General features: G+C 46.1%; 1 protein-coding gene across 1 annotated transcript in view; it reads left to right on the top strand.

The window, feature by feature from the left end:
* BICDL1 (BICD family like cargo adaptor 1) overlaps positions 1 to 20,349 on the top strand; it is a 39,954-nt gene extending 19,605 nt beyond the window's left edge. The window contains exons 3-10 of the mRNA XM_085860623.1: positions 13,798 to 13,914; positions 14,322 to 14,468; positions 14,692 to 14,850; positions 15,003 to 15,284; positions 16,743 to 16,787; positions 16,915 to 16,988; positions 17,634 to 17,754; positions 18,703 to 20,349. Of these exons, the coding sequence (XP_085716749.1) occupies positions 13,798 to 13,914; positions 14,322 to 14,468; positions 14,692 to 14,850; positions 15,003 to 15,284; positions 16,743 to 16,787; positions 16,915 to 16,988; positions 17,634 to 17,754; positions 18,703 to 18,885 (1,128 nt within the window). The 3' untranslated portion in view covers positions 18,886 to 20,349. The remainder of the gene's footprint in view (positions 1 to 13,797; positions 13,915 to 14,321; positions 14,469 to 14,691; positions 14,851 to 15,002; positions 15,285 to 16,742; positions 16,788 to 16,914; positions 16,989 to 17,633; positions 17,755 to 18,702) is intronic.
* Positions 20,350 to 21,313: the final 964 nt, after the last annotated feature.

Below are 21,313 nucleotides of genomic sequence, written 5' to 3'. Positions count from 1 at the left end.
AAACACGAGCAAGGTAACGCACTACGACCGTCTATGATTTACCATGTACATTCACTTGACAGGTTTTACTTACGTGACTCGGTGCCACCACATTCACTCAAAAGAAAAGACACCCTCAAAGACAAGGGAGTCAGACTGGGCCCTTGGGCCTTTATAACGTGGGGCCTTGGTGACCAAAAGGGCCTCACGAGACCTTTGCAGGTAAACTGCACCCTCGTGGTGCCTTGACGGGGAGAGTCGCGACGTCCCGTCCCCACGGCTGCTAGCGTAGCCGCGGTTGCGCCCAGGCCTTGCCAAGCAGCAGGCGAGCTCTCTCCGGCTCTCCCCACACGCACGCGCAGGTTTGCGCGACACAGCAGTGCTGCGCCTCCAGCCCGCGTCTCCCTCACGACACCCGGATCTCCACCAACCGACCGCTCCACGTTCCTGACTCGGACACGAGCCCAGATCTTCACGCAGCTCCTTGGTGCGATTCTCCTCCACACAAGCAGCAACCACACCAGCAACGACGGCAACCCCAGCAGCAACTCCAGAGAGAGATTCAGCGATGACCAAGAGTTTCAGCAATGACAGCGAGAGAGCGGCAGCAACCCCAGAGAGAGAGAGAGAGAGAGAGAGAGAGAGAGAGAGAGAGAGAGAGAGAGAGAGAGAGAGAGAGAGAGAGAGAGAGAGAGAGAGAGAGAGAGAGAGAGAGAGAGAGAGAGAGAGAGAGAGAGAGAGAGAGAGAGAGAGAGAGAGAGAGAGAGAGAGAGAGAGAGAGAGAGAGAGAGAGAGAGAGAGAGAGAGAGAGAGAGAGAGAGAGAGAGAGAGAGAGAGAGAGAGAGAGAGAGAGAGAGAGAGAGAGAGAGAGAGAGAGAGAGAGAGAGAGAGAGAGAGAGAGAGAGAGAGAGAGAGAGAGAGAGAGAGAGAGAGAGAGAGAGAGAGAGAGAGAGAGAGAGAGAGAGAGAGAGAGAGAGAGAGAGAGAGAGAGAGAGAGAGAGAGAGAGAGAGAGAGAGAGAGAGAGAGAGAGAGAGAGAGAGAGAGAGAGAGAGAGAGAGAGAGAGAGAGAGAGAGAGAGAGAGAGAGAGAGAGAGAGAGAGAGAGAGAGAGAGAGAGAGAGAGAGAGAGAGAGAGAGAGAGAGAGAGAGAGAGAGAGAGACAGAGTGGCAGAGAGAGAGAGAGAGAGAGAGAGAGAGAGAGAGAGAGAGAGAGAGAGAGAGAGAGAGAGAGAGAGAGAGAGAAGACGAGAAGACGAGAACGCTCCGTGCGCCCTTTTTGTTACCCACGCTCCACCCCTCCGCTCTCGCCCCGCCCTCCTTCCAGAACATGCGGGAACCTTTCCGAACGAAGCGTTTTCCCGCCAAATCGGGGACGGTCCCTCGCCACTCTATTTGTCTTCTTCCACACGCCTGGTGGAATTCACCGTTGAGATGCCATTCGTCCGGGGGAGGGGGGACCGGGGGCCGCCTGCTTTCCCTCGATGAAGGCCAGGCCTCGAGCAACCGTGTGCCGAGGTGGAAACACGGTGGTGTGGTTATGAGGGTTGTGATTTAAGGTGGTTGTGTGAAGCGGTTGGCCCAAAATAACGACAGCAAAGAATAACGGCTAACTCAAAGATCACAGCCCTGTCCACACGGATAATCTCCATTAAACAACGGTGGGGAAATCTAACTGAACACGGACTTATCGGCATAACTAACTAAGGACCTAGATGGTGTTTTGCGAATTTCCACATCCGTAACAATATATATATATATATATATATATATATATATATATATATATATATATATATATATATATATATATATATATATATATATATATATATATATATATTGTTGCGGTCTTCGCGCCCGCCGGCGTGCTGACGGCCACGTAACTCGAATCGCGGCACGTCGCCCACCGGACGGACAATCCAGTCGTGACCCTCTCGGACTAACGCCGGGAACCAGTCACGGGTGGACCTTTCGGTCCCACCGCGATCGAGCCAATCAGCCCCCGCGTGGGATAGGGTTGCTCGCCAAATTCGAACTACCTAAGTACCCACGCGGAGGGTAGACCGGGCGATCGCACCTCGCCGCAGGTCGACTTCGGACACGGGCCACTTAAGCGACCCGTTCCGTACTATCAGAATAACCGAGCGGTGTTATCGTCGACCTCGACGGTTCGATTAATTATCGGGCGTATTCAGCCCACTACCAACCCTTTACGTGAAGCAAGATGGGGATTCAAAGAAAGAAATGACGAAGCGAAGCGGGAAACAGTTCAACAATAAAGCACATTTATTCTCGGCACACGGGAAGCACACAAATACAATTCCACCAAATGCACACAAAAAAAAGAAAACGCAATTCCATTTACACAAAAAGCAAACATAAAAGTGAAAACACAGTGCAGAGCTAATACCGACTACCGAGCACACGGCAACACTTATACAATTCTACTTCACAGACGGCGCCGACAACACATACCCAAAACCAAGGAAAAGAAATACCCTCAAGAATGAGGCAGGCCTGAGGCCGAGACCGGGTCGGGCCTACCCGTCTGGTGATGAGACGCGGAGCGGCGATGGCCCCGCAACCCGCGGGCCTCGTGGACAGTGCCTGGCAGGGGGTGGGAACGGGGCCCCTTGGTCGCACTATCTCAGCGCGGGGGGAAACAGGAGGGGGTTGCTGATGCTCGGGGTATAGAGGATCTTTATTATCCCTGGTGTGCGTCTCCACCTCGGCCAGGTCGCGCTGCCGGCCTCCCTCGGGCGTGCAGCTCCTGGCACCGACGCGAGCACCCCCTCCCTCGTCCGACTCTCTTCAGCTTCTCCAGCCACTGCAGGCTTCGGGCTCCAGACTTCTTTCGTTCTCGACTCCTTCTCGTACTCGTTTGCGACTCTCTTCTGACTGACTGACGAAAAAGTGGGCGTGAAGGCTTTTTGATCCACAAATTTGCATATATCGATCGTTCTGGAGGCGGGGCCAAATCGCCCCTCGCTCACCGATTGGACGGCAAAAAGTGGGCGTGTGTCGTTTTTGATCCGTTTTTGAAGCACAAAATCCGTGATTTTGTACACGCTGTTCGACACGCGTTCTGCATGAGTCCAACACCGGTACCCACAGCGGGGCAAGAACGGTGGCGATGCTACGGTTGCGAGGTGTGACGGGAAGGTCGTGGCGGTTGTGGTGAAGCGGCGTTGTGGTTGGTGGTTGATGTTGTGGTTGTGATCGTAATCATGGCGGTTGGTCCAAAATAAGATAGTAAAAGAAAAACGGCTATCCTGAAGAGTCGCAGCAGGCATAAATGACATGTATTCCCACTAGACAACGGGTTTGGGCCTAACTACACATGCACTTACCGAGATACCTCACCTAAGGGACCTGAATGGTGGTTTGCGAATCTGGTAACCACAACAATATATATATATATATATATATAAAACCGTTTTTACAGCCATTTTTCCCTACTATGCAGGGGTTTGGCTTTTTCTTGAGGCAATGTTTTATGGCCGGATGCCCTTCCTGACGCCAACCCTGGTCGCCTCTTACGACACACAGGGATATGGTACACCTATTCTAACCGGGGCATACACCGGGACCAGTACACTGGCACTCATTTCGCCGACCTCGGAAGGATGACAGGCTGAGTCAACCCCCTGGTGTTAATTCAGCAGCCAACGGGGCCCTTGGATCCCAAGCCGCCACCCTAACCACTAAGCCAACACCAGGCTATATATATATATATATATATATATATATATATATATATATATATATGTGTGTATATATGTATATATGTATATATGTATATATATATGTATATATATATGTATATGTGTGTATGTATATGTATATGTATATGTGTGTATGTATATGTATATGTATATGTGTGTATGTATATGTATATGTATATGTATATATATATATATATATATATATATATATATTGGGTGGTCGCTAAACTACCGTTATTCTCAGGTTTTCTGTCTGTATGTATGTAATGGACAGCTCTGGAGGCCAGAGGAGTCAAATGATTTTGTTGAAACTTTACTGGTAGGTTCATACCAGGATCTAGTTGTATGCTTTTGAGCACCGTTGCTCTGGACGGCACCGTTGCCTAGCAACGGGACTTTGAAATTTTTTGAAAAAATGCGAAAAATATTTATATTTTTTTTTTTCAAAAATCTGCTTCCGCGCTTTTATGTGCACTATAATCAACATCTTTGTCAAAGATTTTCAGCCCGATCCGTCAAAAACTGTCTGGATAGTATGCAATTATATAGCGACCACCCATGTCGCCTTCCGGCGTGTGTGTGTGTGTGTGTGTGTGTGTGTGTGTGTGTGTGTGTGTGTGTGTGTGTGTGTGTGTGTGTGTGTGTGTGTGTGTGTGTGTGTGTGTGTGTGTGTGTGTGTGTGTGTGTGTGTGTGTGTGTGTGTGTGTGTGTGTGTGTGTGTGTGTACATACACTAGGTGAATGCACCCGACGCTGCCTGGGTTCTTTTTGAATGAATTTAATCTTCTATACATATGTCTGACGCGAGCACAGTATCAGTTCCCTATTGGGCCATGGCAGTCATAGGCTAAGGGGATTGGTGAGGGAGAAACACACCCCCTTCCCCCCCTCCCCCTGGCCGAGGGGCCTTGCCACATGCCTATAACCTTCCTGGGGCCCATCCCAACATTTTTTGTTTCAGTGGTTCGCTCCTATCTTTCACCTTTCAGGAGATTAGCGTGTGCAGACAAACAAACAAACAGACAAACAAAAACTTAAAATCATATGTTAGATATATTGTATATGGCGTTGGCCCCATGTCAATCGGCTGAACTTGAAAGTTAACGTTACAAAATCAGGTGATGACGTTATAATTCGGAAACTGAAAATCGGAAGTACAATTCTTTTACATCGGGACACTCCCGGGTTCATGTTCTGTCAGCATGTGAAGTTTGGTGAGGATCAGTCCAGTACTTTTCGCATGCATTGGTCACAGACAAACACACACACACACACTTTCAACTATATATATATACATATATATTTTTATATATATATTTTTATATATATATACACACATACACACACACACACACACACACACACACACACACACACACACACACACACACACACACACACACACACACACACACACACACACACACACACACACACACACACACACACACACACACACACACACACACACACACACACACACACACACACACACACACACACACACACACACACACCTTCTTCTTCTTCTTCTTCTTTCGGCTGCTCCCCTTAGGGGTCGCCACAGCGGATCATCCGTATGATCCGCATAGTGATTTGGCACATGTTTTACGCCGGATGCCCTTCCTGACGCAACCCTGGTCGCCTCTTACGACACAGGGATATGGTACACCTATTTTTAACCGGGGTATACACCGGCCCAGTACACTGGTACTCATTTCCCTCGACAAAAAAATAAGAAAAAGTGTGTGTGTGTGTGTGTGTGTGTGTGTGTGTGTGTGTGTGTGTGTGTGTGTGTGTGTGTGTGTGTGTGTGTGTGTGTGTGTGTGCGTGCGCGCGTTTGTGTATATGTATATCTCTATTATAATACCAAGCTTGCACGCTAAAAACTCGGCTCGCTGTGGCACTTAGCGGACATGCCGAGAATGTTTGGGAAGTCTTGGCGTTCCATAGTACCACTTGCATTTTGCACAATGCATACATACATATTGTTTTTGTCATTCCCCGTGTACGGTCTGTCGTCTGCCACCAGCTATGTTGTACTGCTATCCCGTGCATGTGCACGGGTATCGCTAGTGTATATGTATGTATATGTATATATATATATATACATATATATATATATATATATATATATATATATATATATATATATTGTTGCAGATTCGCGCCCGCCGGCGTGCGAACGGCCACGTAACTCGAATCGCGGCACGTCGCCCACCGGACGGACAATCCAGTCGTGACCCTCTCGGTCTAACGCTGGGAACTAGTCACGGGTGGACCTTTCGGTCTCACCGCGATCGTGCCAATCGGCCCCCGCGTGGGATAGGGTTGCTCGCCAAATTCGACCTACCTAAGTACCCACACGGAGGGTAGACCGGGCGATCGCACCTCGCCGCAGGTCGACTTCGGACACGGGCCACTTTAGGCGACCCGTTCCGTACTATCGGGATAACCGAGCGGTGTTATTCGTCGGCCTCGACGGTTCGATTAATTATCGGGCGTTTCAGCCCACGACCAACCCTTTACGTGAAGCAAGATGGAGATTCAATAGAGGAAAAGACGAAGCGAAGCGGGAAAACAGTTCAACATAATTCGCATTTATTTCACGATGAACGGAAAGCACACATATACAATTCCACCAAAAGCACATGTAAAAGAAGAAGACAATGCAATATTACACAAAAAGCAAATGTAAAAGAAGAAACACAATGCAGAGCTATCCGACTACCGAGCATACGGCAACACTTATACAATTTTACTTCACAGACGGCGCCGACAACACGTATACCCAAAGCAAAAGAAAAGAACCACCCTCCAGGATGAGGCGGGCCTGGGGCCGAGACCGTGTCCGGCCTACCCGTCTGATGATGAGACGCAGAGCGGCGGTGGCGCCCCAACTCCGCGGGCCTCGCGGACAGTGTCTGGTAGGGGGGTGGGAAAGGGGCCCCCTTGTCGCACTATCTCAGCACGGGGGGAAACAGGAGGGGGTTGTTGATGCTCGGGGGGGGGGGGAGGAGGAGGATATCACCCTGTCTCGGGTCCCGCGACGAGCGTCTCCACCTCGACCTCGGTCGCGCCGCCGTCCTCTCCCTCTGCAGCTCCCGGCACCGACGCGAGCACCCCTTCGTCCGCCTTCGCCGCCGCCACCTCTCCACAGCTCCGTCTAATCGCCCTCTCCGTCTCCTCTCTTGGCTCGTCCCAACTCTTCACTCTTGACTTCTCCCACTTCTTTCCAGCTCCACCGACGACTCTCTTGAACTCCGCACAACTCTCTTACTGACGAACGCAGCCGTTTATATAAGCCCCGTGGCTTCGCTCTTTCACCCTTGACCCTTTGCCTCCGACCCTTCACCTCTCTAACTGGCTCCCCATTGGACCGAGGAAAAGTGGGCGTGAATGCTTTTTGATCCAGGAATTTGCATATAGCGACCGCCCTCCAACGCCCTGGAGGCGGGGCCAAATCGCCCACGCTCTCCGATTGGACGGAACAAAAGTGGGCGTGAGTCGTTTTTGATCCGTTTTCTGCGGAAAGTCCGTGATGTTTTTGAACACGCTGCTCGGTGCGCGTCCTGCACGAGTCCAATATCGGTGCCCACGAGTGGCGCGAGATGGTGTGGATGCGATGGTGGCGAGTTGTGACGGTAAAGGTCGTGGCTGTTGTTGTGAAGCGGAGTTGTGGTTGGTGGTTGTTGTTGTGAAGCGGCGTTGTGGTTGGTGGTCGTTGTTGTGAAGCGGCGTTGTGGTTGGTGGTTGTTGTGAAGCGGAGTTGTGGTTGGTGGTTGTTGTGAAGCGGCATTGTGGTTGGTGGTCGTTGTTGTGAAGCGGCGTTGTGGTTGGTGGTTGTTGTTGTGAAGCGGCGTTGTGTTTGGTGGTTGTTGTGTGATGGCTGTTGAGATGTGGTTGGTGGTGGTAATAATGGCGGCTGGTCCAAAATAAAGATAGTAAAAGAAAAATGGCTATCCTGAAGAGTCGCAGCACGCATAAATGACATTTATTCCCTCTCGACAACGGGTTTGGGCCTAACTACACATATACTTACCGAGATATCTCACCTAAGGGACCTGAATGGTGGTTTGTGAATTTCGTCAACCACAACAATATATATATATATACACATACATACATACACACATGTGCTCCTTTTATTGTTACGAGCTGTGCCTACCCATCGCTTCACTGCCTGATAGATCAGATGACCATCTGTCCTGCAGTTTAAGCTGCTTTGTTTAAATTTTTGTTTTAAATTCTCTCACCCTCACCCCCTCCCATTTTTCCCTCATGTTGCGTGGGTTGACATATTTGACGTCAAACCACAATGGTCTTTGCTCGGAAATAATAATTTTACAAATGACTTTGTAAAAAAGAAAAAATGAAAGAGCTCTTGTCATAAGCGACCGTTTTCTCCTTGGAGAGTAGTTCCTCACTTGATAAATTGTGTATTTGATGCCAAAGCATGGAGGGGTGGGGGTAGTGTTGGTACAACGGTTCGTACAAAGTTGTGGATTTGAATAAAGGGTCATATTGAGTTAAAGCAAAAGTGATTATTTTAAGTTTGAATTCTTAGCTTCTCTTCCATGACCCACATTTAATTACCCTTATCATTAGCAAATTAACTCGATCTCCCTTTCCCCAGTGTGAAACGAGTGTTGTGGTTTCCATGTGCATATTTGTTCCATCCAGGCCTTGACTTGCCCACCAGCCAGTGGTGCCGCTGAGGTTCTGGCAGTGTGGAAGAATAAGGGAGGAATGACTGAATCCACAAGAGCTTTGGGAGCATTTTCTCCCAAGTTGCCACTGTATGTATGTTTATGGGATGCATTTTGCACTTGGCAAGCATGCCGTTGGCAGCAATTTGCATTCAGCCACAAAAAAAAAGAAAAAATAAGAGTACAATGAGGTATTTGAGGTTGCTGGCCTTGGGCACACACGTGTTCGGTTTTTAGCACTTCTTATAAATCAGCATTTTGTAAGTTGGCATCGAACGAAGTCATTTTGAACAATCGGCACATGGTTGTGAATTTGTGGAGGCGTGAGATAAAGATATGATGCGAGGTTGGATGGATTCGGATGAACACGATTGACTGGAGGCTGCCAACTCTAACCTCGATCGTCACTGTCAGATGGCAATTGGTAGGGTTATTGATGCGGTGTTCAAAATGGCAACAGCAAACCTCCGTCACGCCGTGCAGCTGCAACCTCGGCCGCACCCCTGGGAACGTCCTTTTAATTTTATTTAATTGTTTTTTCCTCTGGCTGTGGAAGTTCAGTATTTCTAGTTGGATGTGGAGCTGCAACAATAAATAATAGGCCATCTGCATATCGAGCACACTTGATGGGGTTCACATTCTGCCGTTTTGTGTCCCTCTGTAAATATTCCTCCAGCAAACATAAAACTGCACAACTGCCTTTCACTTCCGAAAAGTCAACATTTGTGTATTACACCAAATAATTGCAATTTTTGTGTCGACGCCTTCTAACCTGTTATCTGGAAGGGGGGTAGAGGTGGGGATCATAGCTAGATTGTGTTAAGACTTTAGTATGCTGTAAACCGTGTGAATCGAATAGCTTAGATTTACGCCTGTTTCAGGGACCGTGTCAGAAGCAAGTCGTCTTGTAAAACATGCACTGAGGAGGAATTTCATGTAAACTTTAAAGCAGCTCAAGTGAGATTGTATTGTGTAAAACTGGCAATGCCATGTTACGAAGGACTTGTGGGCACAGAGGCACCAGAAAGCGCATCACGCGGTGAAGGAAACCTCACAGGCCATTTGGCCAGTGCACCATGAGCAATGCTGGTATAGTTGGCTGCAGAGCCTTGGAGCGGGCGGGACGCTGGAGCACGCGACACCGCCACCAGAAGCAGCAGCCAATGATGGCCCACCATGTACTGAGGTGCATAACTGTGGGACCTCTGTGGAAAACTACAGAGTTGGTTTGTAGTTGATCTTTGGAAAAGAAAGGCTAAGAGCTTTCCCTCTGCTTTGCTGCCATTCCTTCACTTCCTGACCTCATTATCATCGCTCCTCGTCACCATTCTTCGCACTCTGAGCCGCATTTCGCGTTGTGCTGCATCATCCTGCAGCCGCAGCCAGCTTGTGTCTGCACAAAGTCATCACCTGGCCCTTTGTTCCTTGTGTGAATCTGGTCCATGTCGGTGCCATTGGTGGGTTACACCTTACTTTCATTGTATACAAGATTGCATGTTCCTCCTTACCCTTTTCTTGTCCTTTGAACGCCAGAAATATACTGCTAAGCATATTGTCGACCCTTTTCCCCCGATTACTTTGTAAATAAACCCCCTTTTAATTATAAGAAGCATTTTTTCCATTTTCCTGCCGTCCTGCATGAACACTGCCAGGTTCTATTGTTAATTGGACAATCCTGAGACACATGCACACACACTTGGTAATATTTTAACCAGTGGCTTCAGCCACTTGCGGAGCTTGCACCACACATGGGAGTTTGTGTTAATGGAACTGTCTGACGCGACACTGTTTGATGTAAGGCCAAAGTTGGACCTGGTTGAAGTTGTTGAAACATTCATTGCAACCAACCTGAAAGCACTTAGCATGAGTTGGTATTGGAAATGCTTCTTAAGGTATGTCCTGTTAAAATAAATAAATAAATGAAGTCTGGGTATGCATGCAAATCTCTTTGTCTTGTAATAGACTGTCTGTCTGGCTTCAACTATGAGGTATAGACCTTCCTTCTTTCACCTTATGTATCTGCAGGTAGCCTAATTTGCTGGGCGGCTTGGCTGTGTCGCTGATTGGAGGCGAGTGTGCATAAATCTAGGCTATGTTGCCAGCCTTGCGATTAGACACATTTTCCATGATCAATTTGAATTTACCGTCGGTACATTTTTCTGCTCGATGCTCATGATATCCAACTGTGAGCATTGGGTCCGGCAAAATAAGATATCGTTTGCTTACAACCACAAACTCCACCGCTCGCCCTCCTCTCTCCCCCAACCTAAAACGTATCTAGGGGAGGAAAAAAAAACAAAAAAAAACAACTTTAAATTAGAATCGTGAGGATATTGGCTTCAGCTTTTGGCCTTTGGAATTGATTTGCTTTGGGGCTTTTAATGGTGCTGTCACATTTAATTCTCTGAACGATGATTGGTGCTATATGTGGTTGTATTTCACTGGAAGTGGACTGCAAACAGTCTAATGACATTCAAAACAGTGTTGCACCATAAAGTTATTTTACAATTATTTTTACGAGAACATTATCTGTAATGCTAAACCTTAATGGTTTTGACCAAGAGAGAAAATGATGTAATTTGCCAGTGAGGCTGTAAGTGATGGGAGTGGCTGCCATTTGTCCTGGAAATAGCCTTGTAGTTATGGCCTTGGAAGTTGGAGCCAACAAGTGACCATTGATACTTTTTATTTATTTATTTTTTCCTCCCAGAGCCGAGAGTCGATGAGATGGCTGGTGCGAGACTTAAATGGGAATAGGTCAGAGTGTTGAGGTCGGGCATGGTTTTGTGTTCGGTTATCTTTGGCTTGCAGCAATCGGCGAGACAAACCACCATGCTGGCAAATCCTTGCTTTCCTTTCCCCTTGTTACAATAGCCGTCCAACATTTTGTGTTTTTTTGGGGGGCATTGTCCCAAACTTATCTGAGCTTACATCGATCTATGAACCAGCAACTCCTGATGGGCTGTTCTCATGACACTGGGGTTGCCATAGATTGGCGTTGGCAGCCTTATGGCGAACAATGGGAGGTGTGGCTCTTTAACGGTGCCTTGGCGTCCTGATGCGCTTGGGCCACCTGTTGGGTGGGATGGAATGGGTTTTTTTTTTTTTTTTTTTTTAAACATTCCTCCCTTTCTGCCATTTGTCACTCGACCAAATTATAACATTACTTGTAATTGCGTGCATTTAATTGGTCATTGTGAACCGAGTTGAACCAGAAAGTTCTTACTAATAGTCCAACCATTTCCAGCCTAATTATTAACTAAAGTAACAGCCAATTATGGCATTCATTTTTTTTTAAAAGCCCCAAAAAACGATATCATTGACTTTTGAAAAGCTGAATACTGGCCTGTCATCCTCGTAATAAGCTTATTCCACCAGGGTGCGTTTCCCATTGAAGATACAAGTGAAATAAAGTCCTAAAAGCGCATCTGGCTCTCATTTAGTTATTTCTCTGTATAAATATCTCTGCTCCTGGAAGAGCGTGATAACAGAGTTATGGGGAGGGACAGGGTTAGGGGGACAGTTAACACAAGCAAGGGAATGAACGAATGGAAGAAACACAGAAACCTGCACGTAAAGGGGTTGGGTTGGTTAGGGTTTATGGAGGTGGAAAATATTCTGGGTTGAGATCGGGAGCGGTGACGTGAGGGAACAAGATTTTTCTTTCCTTTTAAAACTTTCTTTTATGATAATGATGAGGAAAAAAAAATTCTTACAAGGAACTGAAACGCAGTTGGAGGCCATTTGGCCGATCAAGCTGGTGTAATGGTTGCCAACCTATGGTTGTTTGTCCGTGTTCTATCCTTTTTTTTTTTTTTTTTAAATGCTGAGCGTCAAGCAAGGAATCGGCACATACCATTTGTAAAGGATTTGGTATGATTCTGCCAGGGTTGGGTTTAAACCGTCGAACTCCAAGGCTCGGAGCATTTTTGTGATCAAAAAATCCCGTCTGTGTTTATCTGTTGGCAGAATAACTGGAAAACCAGGGCAGCGAGAATCGCCATTTTGGCACAGAGCTTCATATTGTGAATTTTTCGGACGATTTCAACTTTGAGCTCGCAAACAAAAAATAAAAATAAAAAAAAATTAAATTTATTACAGCACTAGATTTCCTCATCATGCTGTGACCATGCGGCAGTATCGGTTCGCACCCTCTGGAGTAATATTGCACAAAGGGAAAACAATGGTGTGAGTCAGCACCTCCATCGAGAACACGGTAGTTACCTCTGCCACCGAAGGTGAAGGATGTTGTGTTTTCACCCCTGTCTTTGGTTTTTTTTTTGTCTTTGTGAGTCGGATATCTCAAAAAGTTGTGGACGGATTCGGATGAAACTTGGACAGGTTAGGTGTGTGACGAGGATGAATTCATTAGGTTTTGGTTTTGAAGATCCGAATCTGGATACTAGAATAATTTAATTTTTCAAGTGATTCTTCACCATTGAGAAATGAGGCCACAAAGGAAGTGTAGCACGATATTTCAAAAATTTATTGGGCCCGATATGTTCCACTGGATCAGGCATTACATGTTTAGATGTCTGCGCTCCGCCAAGTGCCCGTCTAGTTAGTTTTATTACCTGGCTTCCAATTGGTATACTTGCATCCCTGCTGACAGGTGCAGATAGCAGTGAGGACTGTTTTAGGGGTACAAGTCAAGTTTCTTAAGAATGATCGATTGAAAAGTATTTTAGTGATTGCTTTCCAGTTTTCTTTATCTTTTATTTCTTCTTCTTTTCCCCACATTCATACTTCCTTTCTGGCTCACCTCTACTCCATTGTCCCCAATTTCTTCCACTTGTGAAATCTTCTCCGCTGTTAATTAAATCCTCATATTCTTTGCAGTGCTTCAAGGTGGCAGCTTCCTGCTCTTTCTTACCTTCTGCTTCCCCTTTCCCTCAAACTCATCATCTTTCTTGCCTCTGTGCCTGACGCTTGTCTCTGAACCGTCTCATCTTGGTTCTGGACTTGGTCGGACAACTTTTTGGATTTGTCCTTAACAAGCAGGGTATTGTATTAATGAGCGTGCCATTACCTCTACTCAGACGGACGTTGGGCAACAGACTTGCCCACTGACATTACGTGGTGGACATTAATGATCCCATCGTATGTTGGAGAGTTATCACTGGCATCCTGAGCAAATTATATATAACAGTCGTGCAACCAGCCAGTCGGAGCCGTAACGGAATCCCAGTCCCATGTACAATCGCTCACGATGGCCTATCTCCGTTCATCTCCCACCACCCCTTCCATGGCCACCTGCAGATGTCTTCCCACTCTGCTGTCATTAAAATATTTCTCTACTCCTACAACTTATTGCTGTTTAACAATTTGACATTTAGCAATTGCAAGCGTGTTCTTCCAAGGAATGTCTTTCATTTGCCTTTGCAGGCAAGGGAGCGAGAAGCCAGACTTGGCACAGAATTGGTTCGGCTGGGAAACGAGGAGCAGGAATGGAGCAGAGCCACACGTCTTTATAATGTCAAAGAACAGACTCTCCAAGCAGAGGTGAGGGATCTAACGGCTCTCAGGTCCTTCAAGACTTTTGCCACCTCGTACTATGAGATCATGTCTTTCAAGGCCTCGTGGTTAATCTTGCGGAAGTGAGATCTGGACTGCTTTTGTGGGTCTAAATAATAATATTTCAACCGACTTTGGAAGCTTGAGAGAAAGTAGTTAAGTATGGCAGGAAAATGTCTTTAATGCAAAAAAACCCCCCAATGTTTACGCCGACTTCGGAAGGATGACAGGCTGAGTCATACCACCTGGTGTGATTTAACAGCACGAGGGGGTATCAAATTCTCGACCCTGAGATCTTAAGCTAACACTTGATCCGGAATGCCTTCCTACCATTGTCATTGTTTGCGTGACATGATTTTCTGATGCACTTCTGTTTTGCCATTATCCCTGTGCAGCTGCAGCTGGTGTGTGCTCAGAGGGAGAGCCTGCAGGACCAGCTCAAAATGGTAAATGAAGAGAATGAGGAGCTCAGATCGGAAGCGAGACAGGACCAGGAGCATCTCTCCAAACTGCAAAAATGCCAACAGAAGTTGCAGATGCAGGTGTGTCGGTTGTAGCCAGCGGGCTACTCTTGTGTCGTAAGATTTTCAGGAGTTGTAGTGGTTTGGTGAGTGTACGTGGCAATCGGGCAATGTTATAACACCAGCTTTGAACGTTTCAAAAACCACGTGCCATGTACGATAGAGTGTATATAGGTAGACCTGCCATATTTCTGTCTTGTAGGTTTGATTTTTATGAACAACTTTATCTTAATCTTGTATCCAGGTGGTGGCTTTGGAGGAGGACCTCCTGGAAGCCAAGAATCAGCTGAACCTGCAGAACGCTGACTTTTCAGGAGATAACACAGATGGAAGGCCGAACAATGTACGTGGCCTTTCTTTTCTGGCCGAAACTGAGCTCTTTGTGTGCTCTCAGCGTGAACAAGTGAGTTGTTGGACACAATCGTATTACATTTTGGGACAGAATAGTAAAATTATAAGCTGAGATATGATGAACGCTATGAACCTGAACTTGAGGTTTTGTCATCAGGATCTCACCCCCCTCCCCTCTTTCTACCATGTCCCTCATCATTCCAGGAAAAACAACACATCTACAGCCAACTGCTCTCACTTTGCGAGCAGCTAAAGCAAGGCAACAGCCATGATGCTGAAACCACCGGTTTGCCTCCCATCTCGGGAAGCGAGCATGTTTCATTACATGAAGCATTGACCAAGGGAGAAGAAAGTGAAACCCTGGCATCCGATAGCGGCAGTAGTGACTCTGGCATGGATGGTGAGGATAATCCAGGGTCTCTGCGCCCTCTTCTGGACGAGATCCAAGGGCTCCTGCAAGCTTTGCTCGACAGTGCTGCTATGAAGGTGATGTGTCTTTCATGAAAAAAAAAATCCATTTGTTCTATCGTTCTCACATCCAATTATCTCTTTACGTGCTTTCATGTTAACCTGCATTATCCGTAAAATCCCCACGTTGTAGCTTCCAAGATGGTATCTGCTAATATCGAACCGTTAACCACACAACTCTGAGCCGAGCACACTATCGACCGAGCTGTCCTGCTCTTTTACAAAGACGTGGATGGTTTAGATTTGATCTGAACTAATCTATACGCATTGTTCTGATGGTTGTCCAGGTCAACTTTGAACCACGAATGTATTTGTACGCTCGAAATTGATCAAACGGTTTCCAATTTTTACCTCTGCCACCGAAGGTGAACGAGGTTTTGTTTTCACCCCTATCTGTTTGTCTTTGTGCAGGATATCTCAAAAAGTTGTGGACGGATCCACATGAAATTTTGTGGACAGGTTGGGTGTCTGACGAGGACCAACTGATTAGATTATGGTGAAGATCCGGATCCGGATCCGGATCCGACTAGTATAATTTTTTAAGTGATTCTTAGCCATTGAGAGATATGGCCAAAACGAACATGTAGCACGATATCTCAAAACGTTGTGGACGGATTTGGATGAAACTTGGTGGACAGGTTGGGTGTGTGACCACGACGAATGGATTCGATTTTGAAGATCCGAATACGGATCTGGATATGAGAATTATTTTATTTTCAAAGTGATTCATCACTATTGAGAGATGGGACCAAAAACGATATAGTACTGCATAGCATGATATTTCAAAAATGTATTGGGCTCGACGTGTTCTCGTGGATCAGGCATTACGTGGCGGAGGTACGCGCTCTACCGAGTGCCCTTCTAGTTACACCTGTGGTTACGTCACAGAGAACCTGAGTTGTCTTACTGCTTCAGGGTTGCCATGTGCTGTTTTGTCCATTCTCTTCTGATGTCCTTGTAATTCAAGTAAAAGTATCACTGATGTCTCTTCTGATATAAAAGGCTGACAGGATGGCCTAGAGGTATCACACACTTGCCTCTAACCTGTCTAGCCTGGGTTTGAATTCCGACCCAGCTATGAACTATCATCCCGGTGTATTTGTAGCGAGGTGATTCATCAATGTGTGTGCCGTCCCTCGTACCGACGTTAAACGGGTGTCCCGTCTCCCAGAATTCGTTGGTGGACGTTAAAAATCCCATGTTGTCCTTCGTGAGGAGTAGCGAGCTCTCGGCGGCACCCTGAACAAATTCCAAATTCCTGTCCTTACCAGTAGAGGGCATTGCATCGGTGGCACCGCCGTGCCCTCAGCCAATGACGCTACCCCGCAGCCTTGTGCTGCATACGAACGAAGAACAATCTCGTATAAACACAAGCTTCTCCACGGTCATTAAAACAAACAACTAAAGTTTGTCACAAAACATTTTCTGTGGGTATCAATTTATGGCTGACTCTTGTTTGTTATGTTTTGCTCGCAGGCTGGGGAGGACTCGTTGGAAGAGCTACGGAGAATGCATTGCAGTGTAAGCAACAATCTCTCGTTATGTGCTTCGTGAAGGTTTGCTTGTGACGTTTCATAAATGCTCGAATTATTTTCATGGTAAATGGAGGTTTTTTTTTTTATGTGTGATTATCGCTTTCCATCCGCAGACTGATTTGGATGCGTCTGACCTCCTTGAAGAGTTGCGCATTGTCAGACGGGAAAGGGACGATGCTAGCGAGAAGTAAGATTTGGCAATCTCTTCATCCAATGAATCGTTTTTTTGCTACGATGTGTAATTGCGCTCATGCTTGAGGGCATCTTTTCATTGGACAAGGCGTAAGCGCCGCGGTTTCAGTACCTTGAAATGTCCTGATGAAATGTAGGACCTGCAAAACGGGCCTTGAACACGTGTTGTAAAGTGGAATGGCGAGTTCGTCAGTGTCTTGATTCGCAAAAGAATACACCGATTTATTGTTCTCTAATTTTGACATAGGGTAATTTTGTTTGCCTGCATTGGCTGTTCACACTTGCTGGCATTTTAATGCCCTTCCCAGTGTGCCCTGAGGGCATCAAAAGTCAACCACAGTGTGTACTTGGCACCACAATGTACCTGGCCGTGCAGCCAGATACCTCTTCCCTGAAGCTTGTCGGTGAGCCAGTTGCGATCTCGCTGATGATCCGATAGCAACATTGCAAGCCTCCTGCAACGAGCTTGTGTTCGGGAAGCTTGGAACTCAAACCCTTAATACTGGTGCTTTCTGTCAGATTTGAACCTACAACACGTGGGATGTTGGTGGTGTTCTGACTACTATGGCCTTAATGTATAATAATACTGCAGGTGGATTGCCTTTGTCCCTGTTAACATTAATGATCCTCAATGTTGTAGGAAGCATGCTATGGAGGAGGAGATGGAGAGGTGTCGTGCTGACATGGCCTTGCTCGATTCCCAACTGATGGAGGCCATTCAGCAGAAAGTGTTGCTTTCTAAAGAGGTGGAAGCTTGGCAGGTTGGTCCTTTCTTGAATCCAACTTGTGAATGCTTGGGGCTGATGGAAGGGAAGGGGGGGGGGCAAGAAAAGAAAAAAAACCCATCTTTGGTCAAGGTTTCTGTAGTCATAGACAACATTTTTGGAGAATAGTTGATTGAAAAGTTCCCACCATTCGATTGAATGGGAGGTTTTCCCCTCTCAAATTGGGTTTGATGATTTTTTTTTGAGATCATGTTTTACATTCTTCATCATGCTGAGGGAAAGGCACCCGAGATAGAATAAAAACTGTTCGTAGTCTGTTTCCCTGACTTGGAAGCAACCCAGTAAATCTACAACGATAATTGTCTCGAACACACATCGAATGATGTAAATGAAGCTCCACTCCATTTTGTTGGTGCATACAAGTATTTTGCGCTTGCCATAAATGACAAAATAAGGCGGACACACAGGAACTCGTCGACGTCTGTTTTAACCAGGCCGTATAAGGCCTGAGCAGTCCGTCGCTTGTCGTGACTCCGTGTACCACCAACGGAGGAGACATCTGCTCATCTGTCGGTTCAAACGATGGTCTCGAGAACAGCTGCTACCGCGTCGGTTTAGGTGGTTAACCCCTGAAGTGCATCGTTAAATCAAACCGCGAACAAGACGTCGTTTTGTGAGAAAACGGCTGTATTAATCGCTCAACATAAGGCAGAACACCACACAACACAGATTGCCTGGAACTGTGAATGCCACTCAAGTGTGGTGAGGACCCATCACTTCCCTAACATGCATAAATTAATACTGGCGGGTGGGGGGGGGGGCGGTTACAGGAAGAACTGATGAATATTTTAGGAGCTGGTGAGGGTCAGACCGTGGAAGTAGCAATATTGGAGGAGAGACTGTGAGAAAACAGAGGCCACTGACCTGTACAAGATGGTTTTCTTTAACAACCTTCTTTCTTTCCTTCCTACCTACATTCCACAGGATGACATGCACGTGCTTATTGACATGCAGCTTCAAGAACAGTATCGCAGAGAATCCATTCGCACCTTCAGCCTGCCTCGTATGGTTTCCATACCACTGTGTGATCCAGAGCAAAGGAAGCCAGCATCTCCACCACAGGTGGCAGGAAGAAAGGGCTTTTTCTTTTCATTCAGCAAGTCCTGAACCTTATTGGTTGTAAGGCCTGTACTGAACCTTTGAACGTGGCATCAAGCTAAGCCTCGACGCTCAACTTTGATAGACCTGTCTGTCGTCGGAGTAACTGGGAAGTATTCCAGAGTGAAACGCCTGGTTAAAAAAAAAAAATCAGGATAGCGGTGTTTTCACCCACGTGATCAACCGAATACTTGTAAAAACGCTCGATTGTATAACATTCGCATGGCTGGGTGAGACGACGTCACTTCAGTGGTGCCATGTTTTAAACTTTGTACTGTTAGACGAGTGGGGTTAAAAATATTTAAATTCTCCCCAATTTCCTTCATCTCCCCAGTCCGAAGTGGTCATCCTTATTACGATGAGAAGAAGGTGAATGTACCAGTAACAGTTCAGGGTGTGAAGGATTTTTGTTGTTTTCCAATTTGTTGATGTTGATTTTGCTCTGGTAGGGCACTGTTGGCTGTTTCCTTATCTTACTTTTAGTTTTAATTTGTTCTGAATTTGTATTAAAGAAGGGGGAGAGATGTCTATTTTTATTATTATTTTTTGTACAGATCTTGATTGCTCTTGATCAATGCCACCCAATAATGGGCAGCTCATGTTTCCGGAAGGGTGTCACAAGTGCAGCCAAACTGAAGGAACTGCCATCTCGTCACAAATGCTTTATCGCTTTATAAGCCACCTGCAAATTAAGGTGCACGATTCCACTGTTGGTGAAGGCAGCAACCCGATTGATGCTATGGGTTTACTTGTGGGAGCACTTCCACTTATTGCTTCTCTGGTCCGACTGCCGACCCTCGTCAAATAGATCTGTTGTTGGCCACTCGCCGTGCGCTTGGCGTTCCCAGTGCTCTGATGTCACCATTTTGCTGTAGCGGCAGCGTCACACCCTGATCAAATTGCCTTGTGTCACTCCAGCTTTCGATGTCCCTCGTGTTTGTTTGGTCACATAATCCTTTTGGCATTGAGCCACCTGGATGCACGGTGGCAATGTCACTACAAAAAAAAGAAAAGCACCAGCTTGATCAATGCTTGTCAACGTTTTTATTTTGTTGTTATTGTTGTTGATTATTAAATCATGGGAGTTTTGCATTTGCATATTAATTTCATCACCCATTTGAATTGCAAATGTATCTAGCATTGTGAAAGGTACCACATGTAGTTTTGATTGCTGTTCGTGCATGAGTTTCATCCTGCAGATTTATGTACAGCCAATAGTTTTGGCATCAATTTAATGTTTTGTCCAGACATTTTGAATGAATTGGAGCTATAATATATATATATATATATATATATATATATATATATATATATATATATATATATATATATATATATGTATATATATATGTATATATATATATATATATATATATATGTATGTATGTATGTATGACGTAGTAATTTAAAGGAGGAAATGTAGCATTTTGAAGTTTAATCCACAAGCTTTTGTAATAAATGCTGTGGCTTGGATATCTTCTTTTGTTGTTGTCCTCACAAATCATGCGTCCAACAAATCGGTGCAGAGGTAAAGGCAATAACCTATTTTATGTGATGCCTTAATTACGTTTGAACTGTCTTGTCTTGTCTCGGTTTGATTCTTAGCTTGACCATAAACTGTCGGATTGGTGCTCCGTAGGAAGGGTATTGCATCACGATTGCCATCCCTCGGATGGACATTGAACTGGGTGACACGTCTGCTAACATTGGTTTGTTGATGTTAAAGGTCCCAGTTCGTGGATTACAGGCACCCTGAACAAATTGCAAATTACTGCCACGTTCAGTCGAACGTCCGGCCTGGCCTGCCGCTCCGTGAGACTGGTCGACAGCCTTCCCTGGGTGACCCCAAAAGTTTGGAATAATTGTGGCTATTAAAGAAGTAGCTCGTATGCCATGCGTGTTTAATTGTAGTTTGTCATCCATGAGCCCAACCTGGCGTTGGCTTTATGGCTTAGGTGTCTGGCTTAAAATCTGAGGGTCTTGAGTTCAAGCCCCTGTCATTTCGTTGAATTAACACCAGGTGGGTTGACTCAGCCTGTCATCCTTCTGAAGTCGGCGAAATGAGTACCAGCATGCTGGTAACGGGGCACTGCATCAGTGGCAGAGTTGTGCCCCCAGAAGATGATTCGGCGAAGCAGCCATAGGCTGCATATAAATAATCTACGAGCCAAGTAATTTGATTGGGCAGACACATAACTGACAAGCTTCACACATTCTGGAATGAAGTTAGCTGGCTCGTGAAGGCCAGTGCCTATCTGCGTCAGCGGGCAGGTCGAACAATGGATGAAATCAACAGGACATTGATTGAGATAGATATGATAACCGCTGTGGCAAGGAGCAGCTGGAATTTTGGGTGTTAACCCTTTGTCGGAACTCTGCTCCAACGAAGGGTTAATGTTTGAAACATCAGCTTCGCCTTGCTCCCCACAGTGGCTTG

The sequence above is a fragment of the Eptatretus burgeri genome, chromosome 16 (genome assembly GCF_056783735.1).
Source record: "Eptatretus burgeri isolate ZD-2024b chromosome 16, Ebu_testis_v1, whole genome shotgun sequence".
In the NCBI taxonomy this organism is placed as follows: Eukaryota; Metazoa; Chordata; class Myxini; order Myxiniformes; family Myxinidae; genus Eptatretus; species Eptatretus burgeri.
This window is presented reverse-complemented; position numbering and strand designations above follow the sequence as displayed.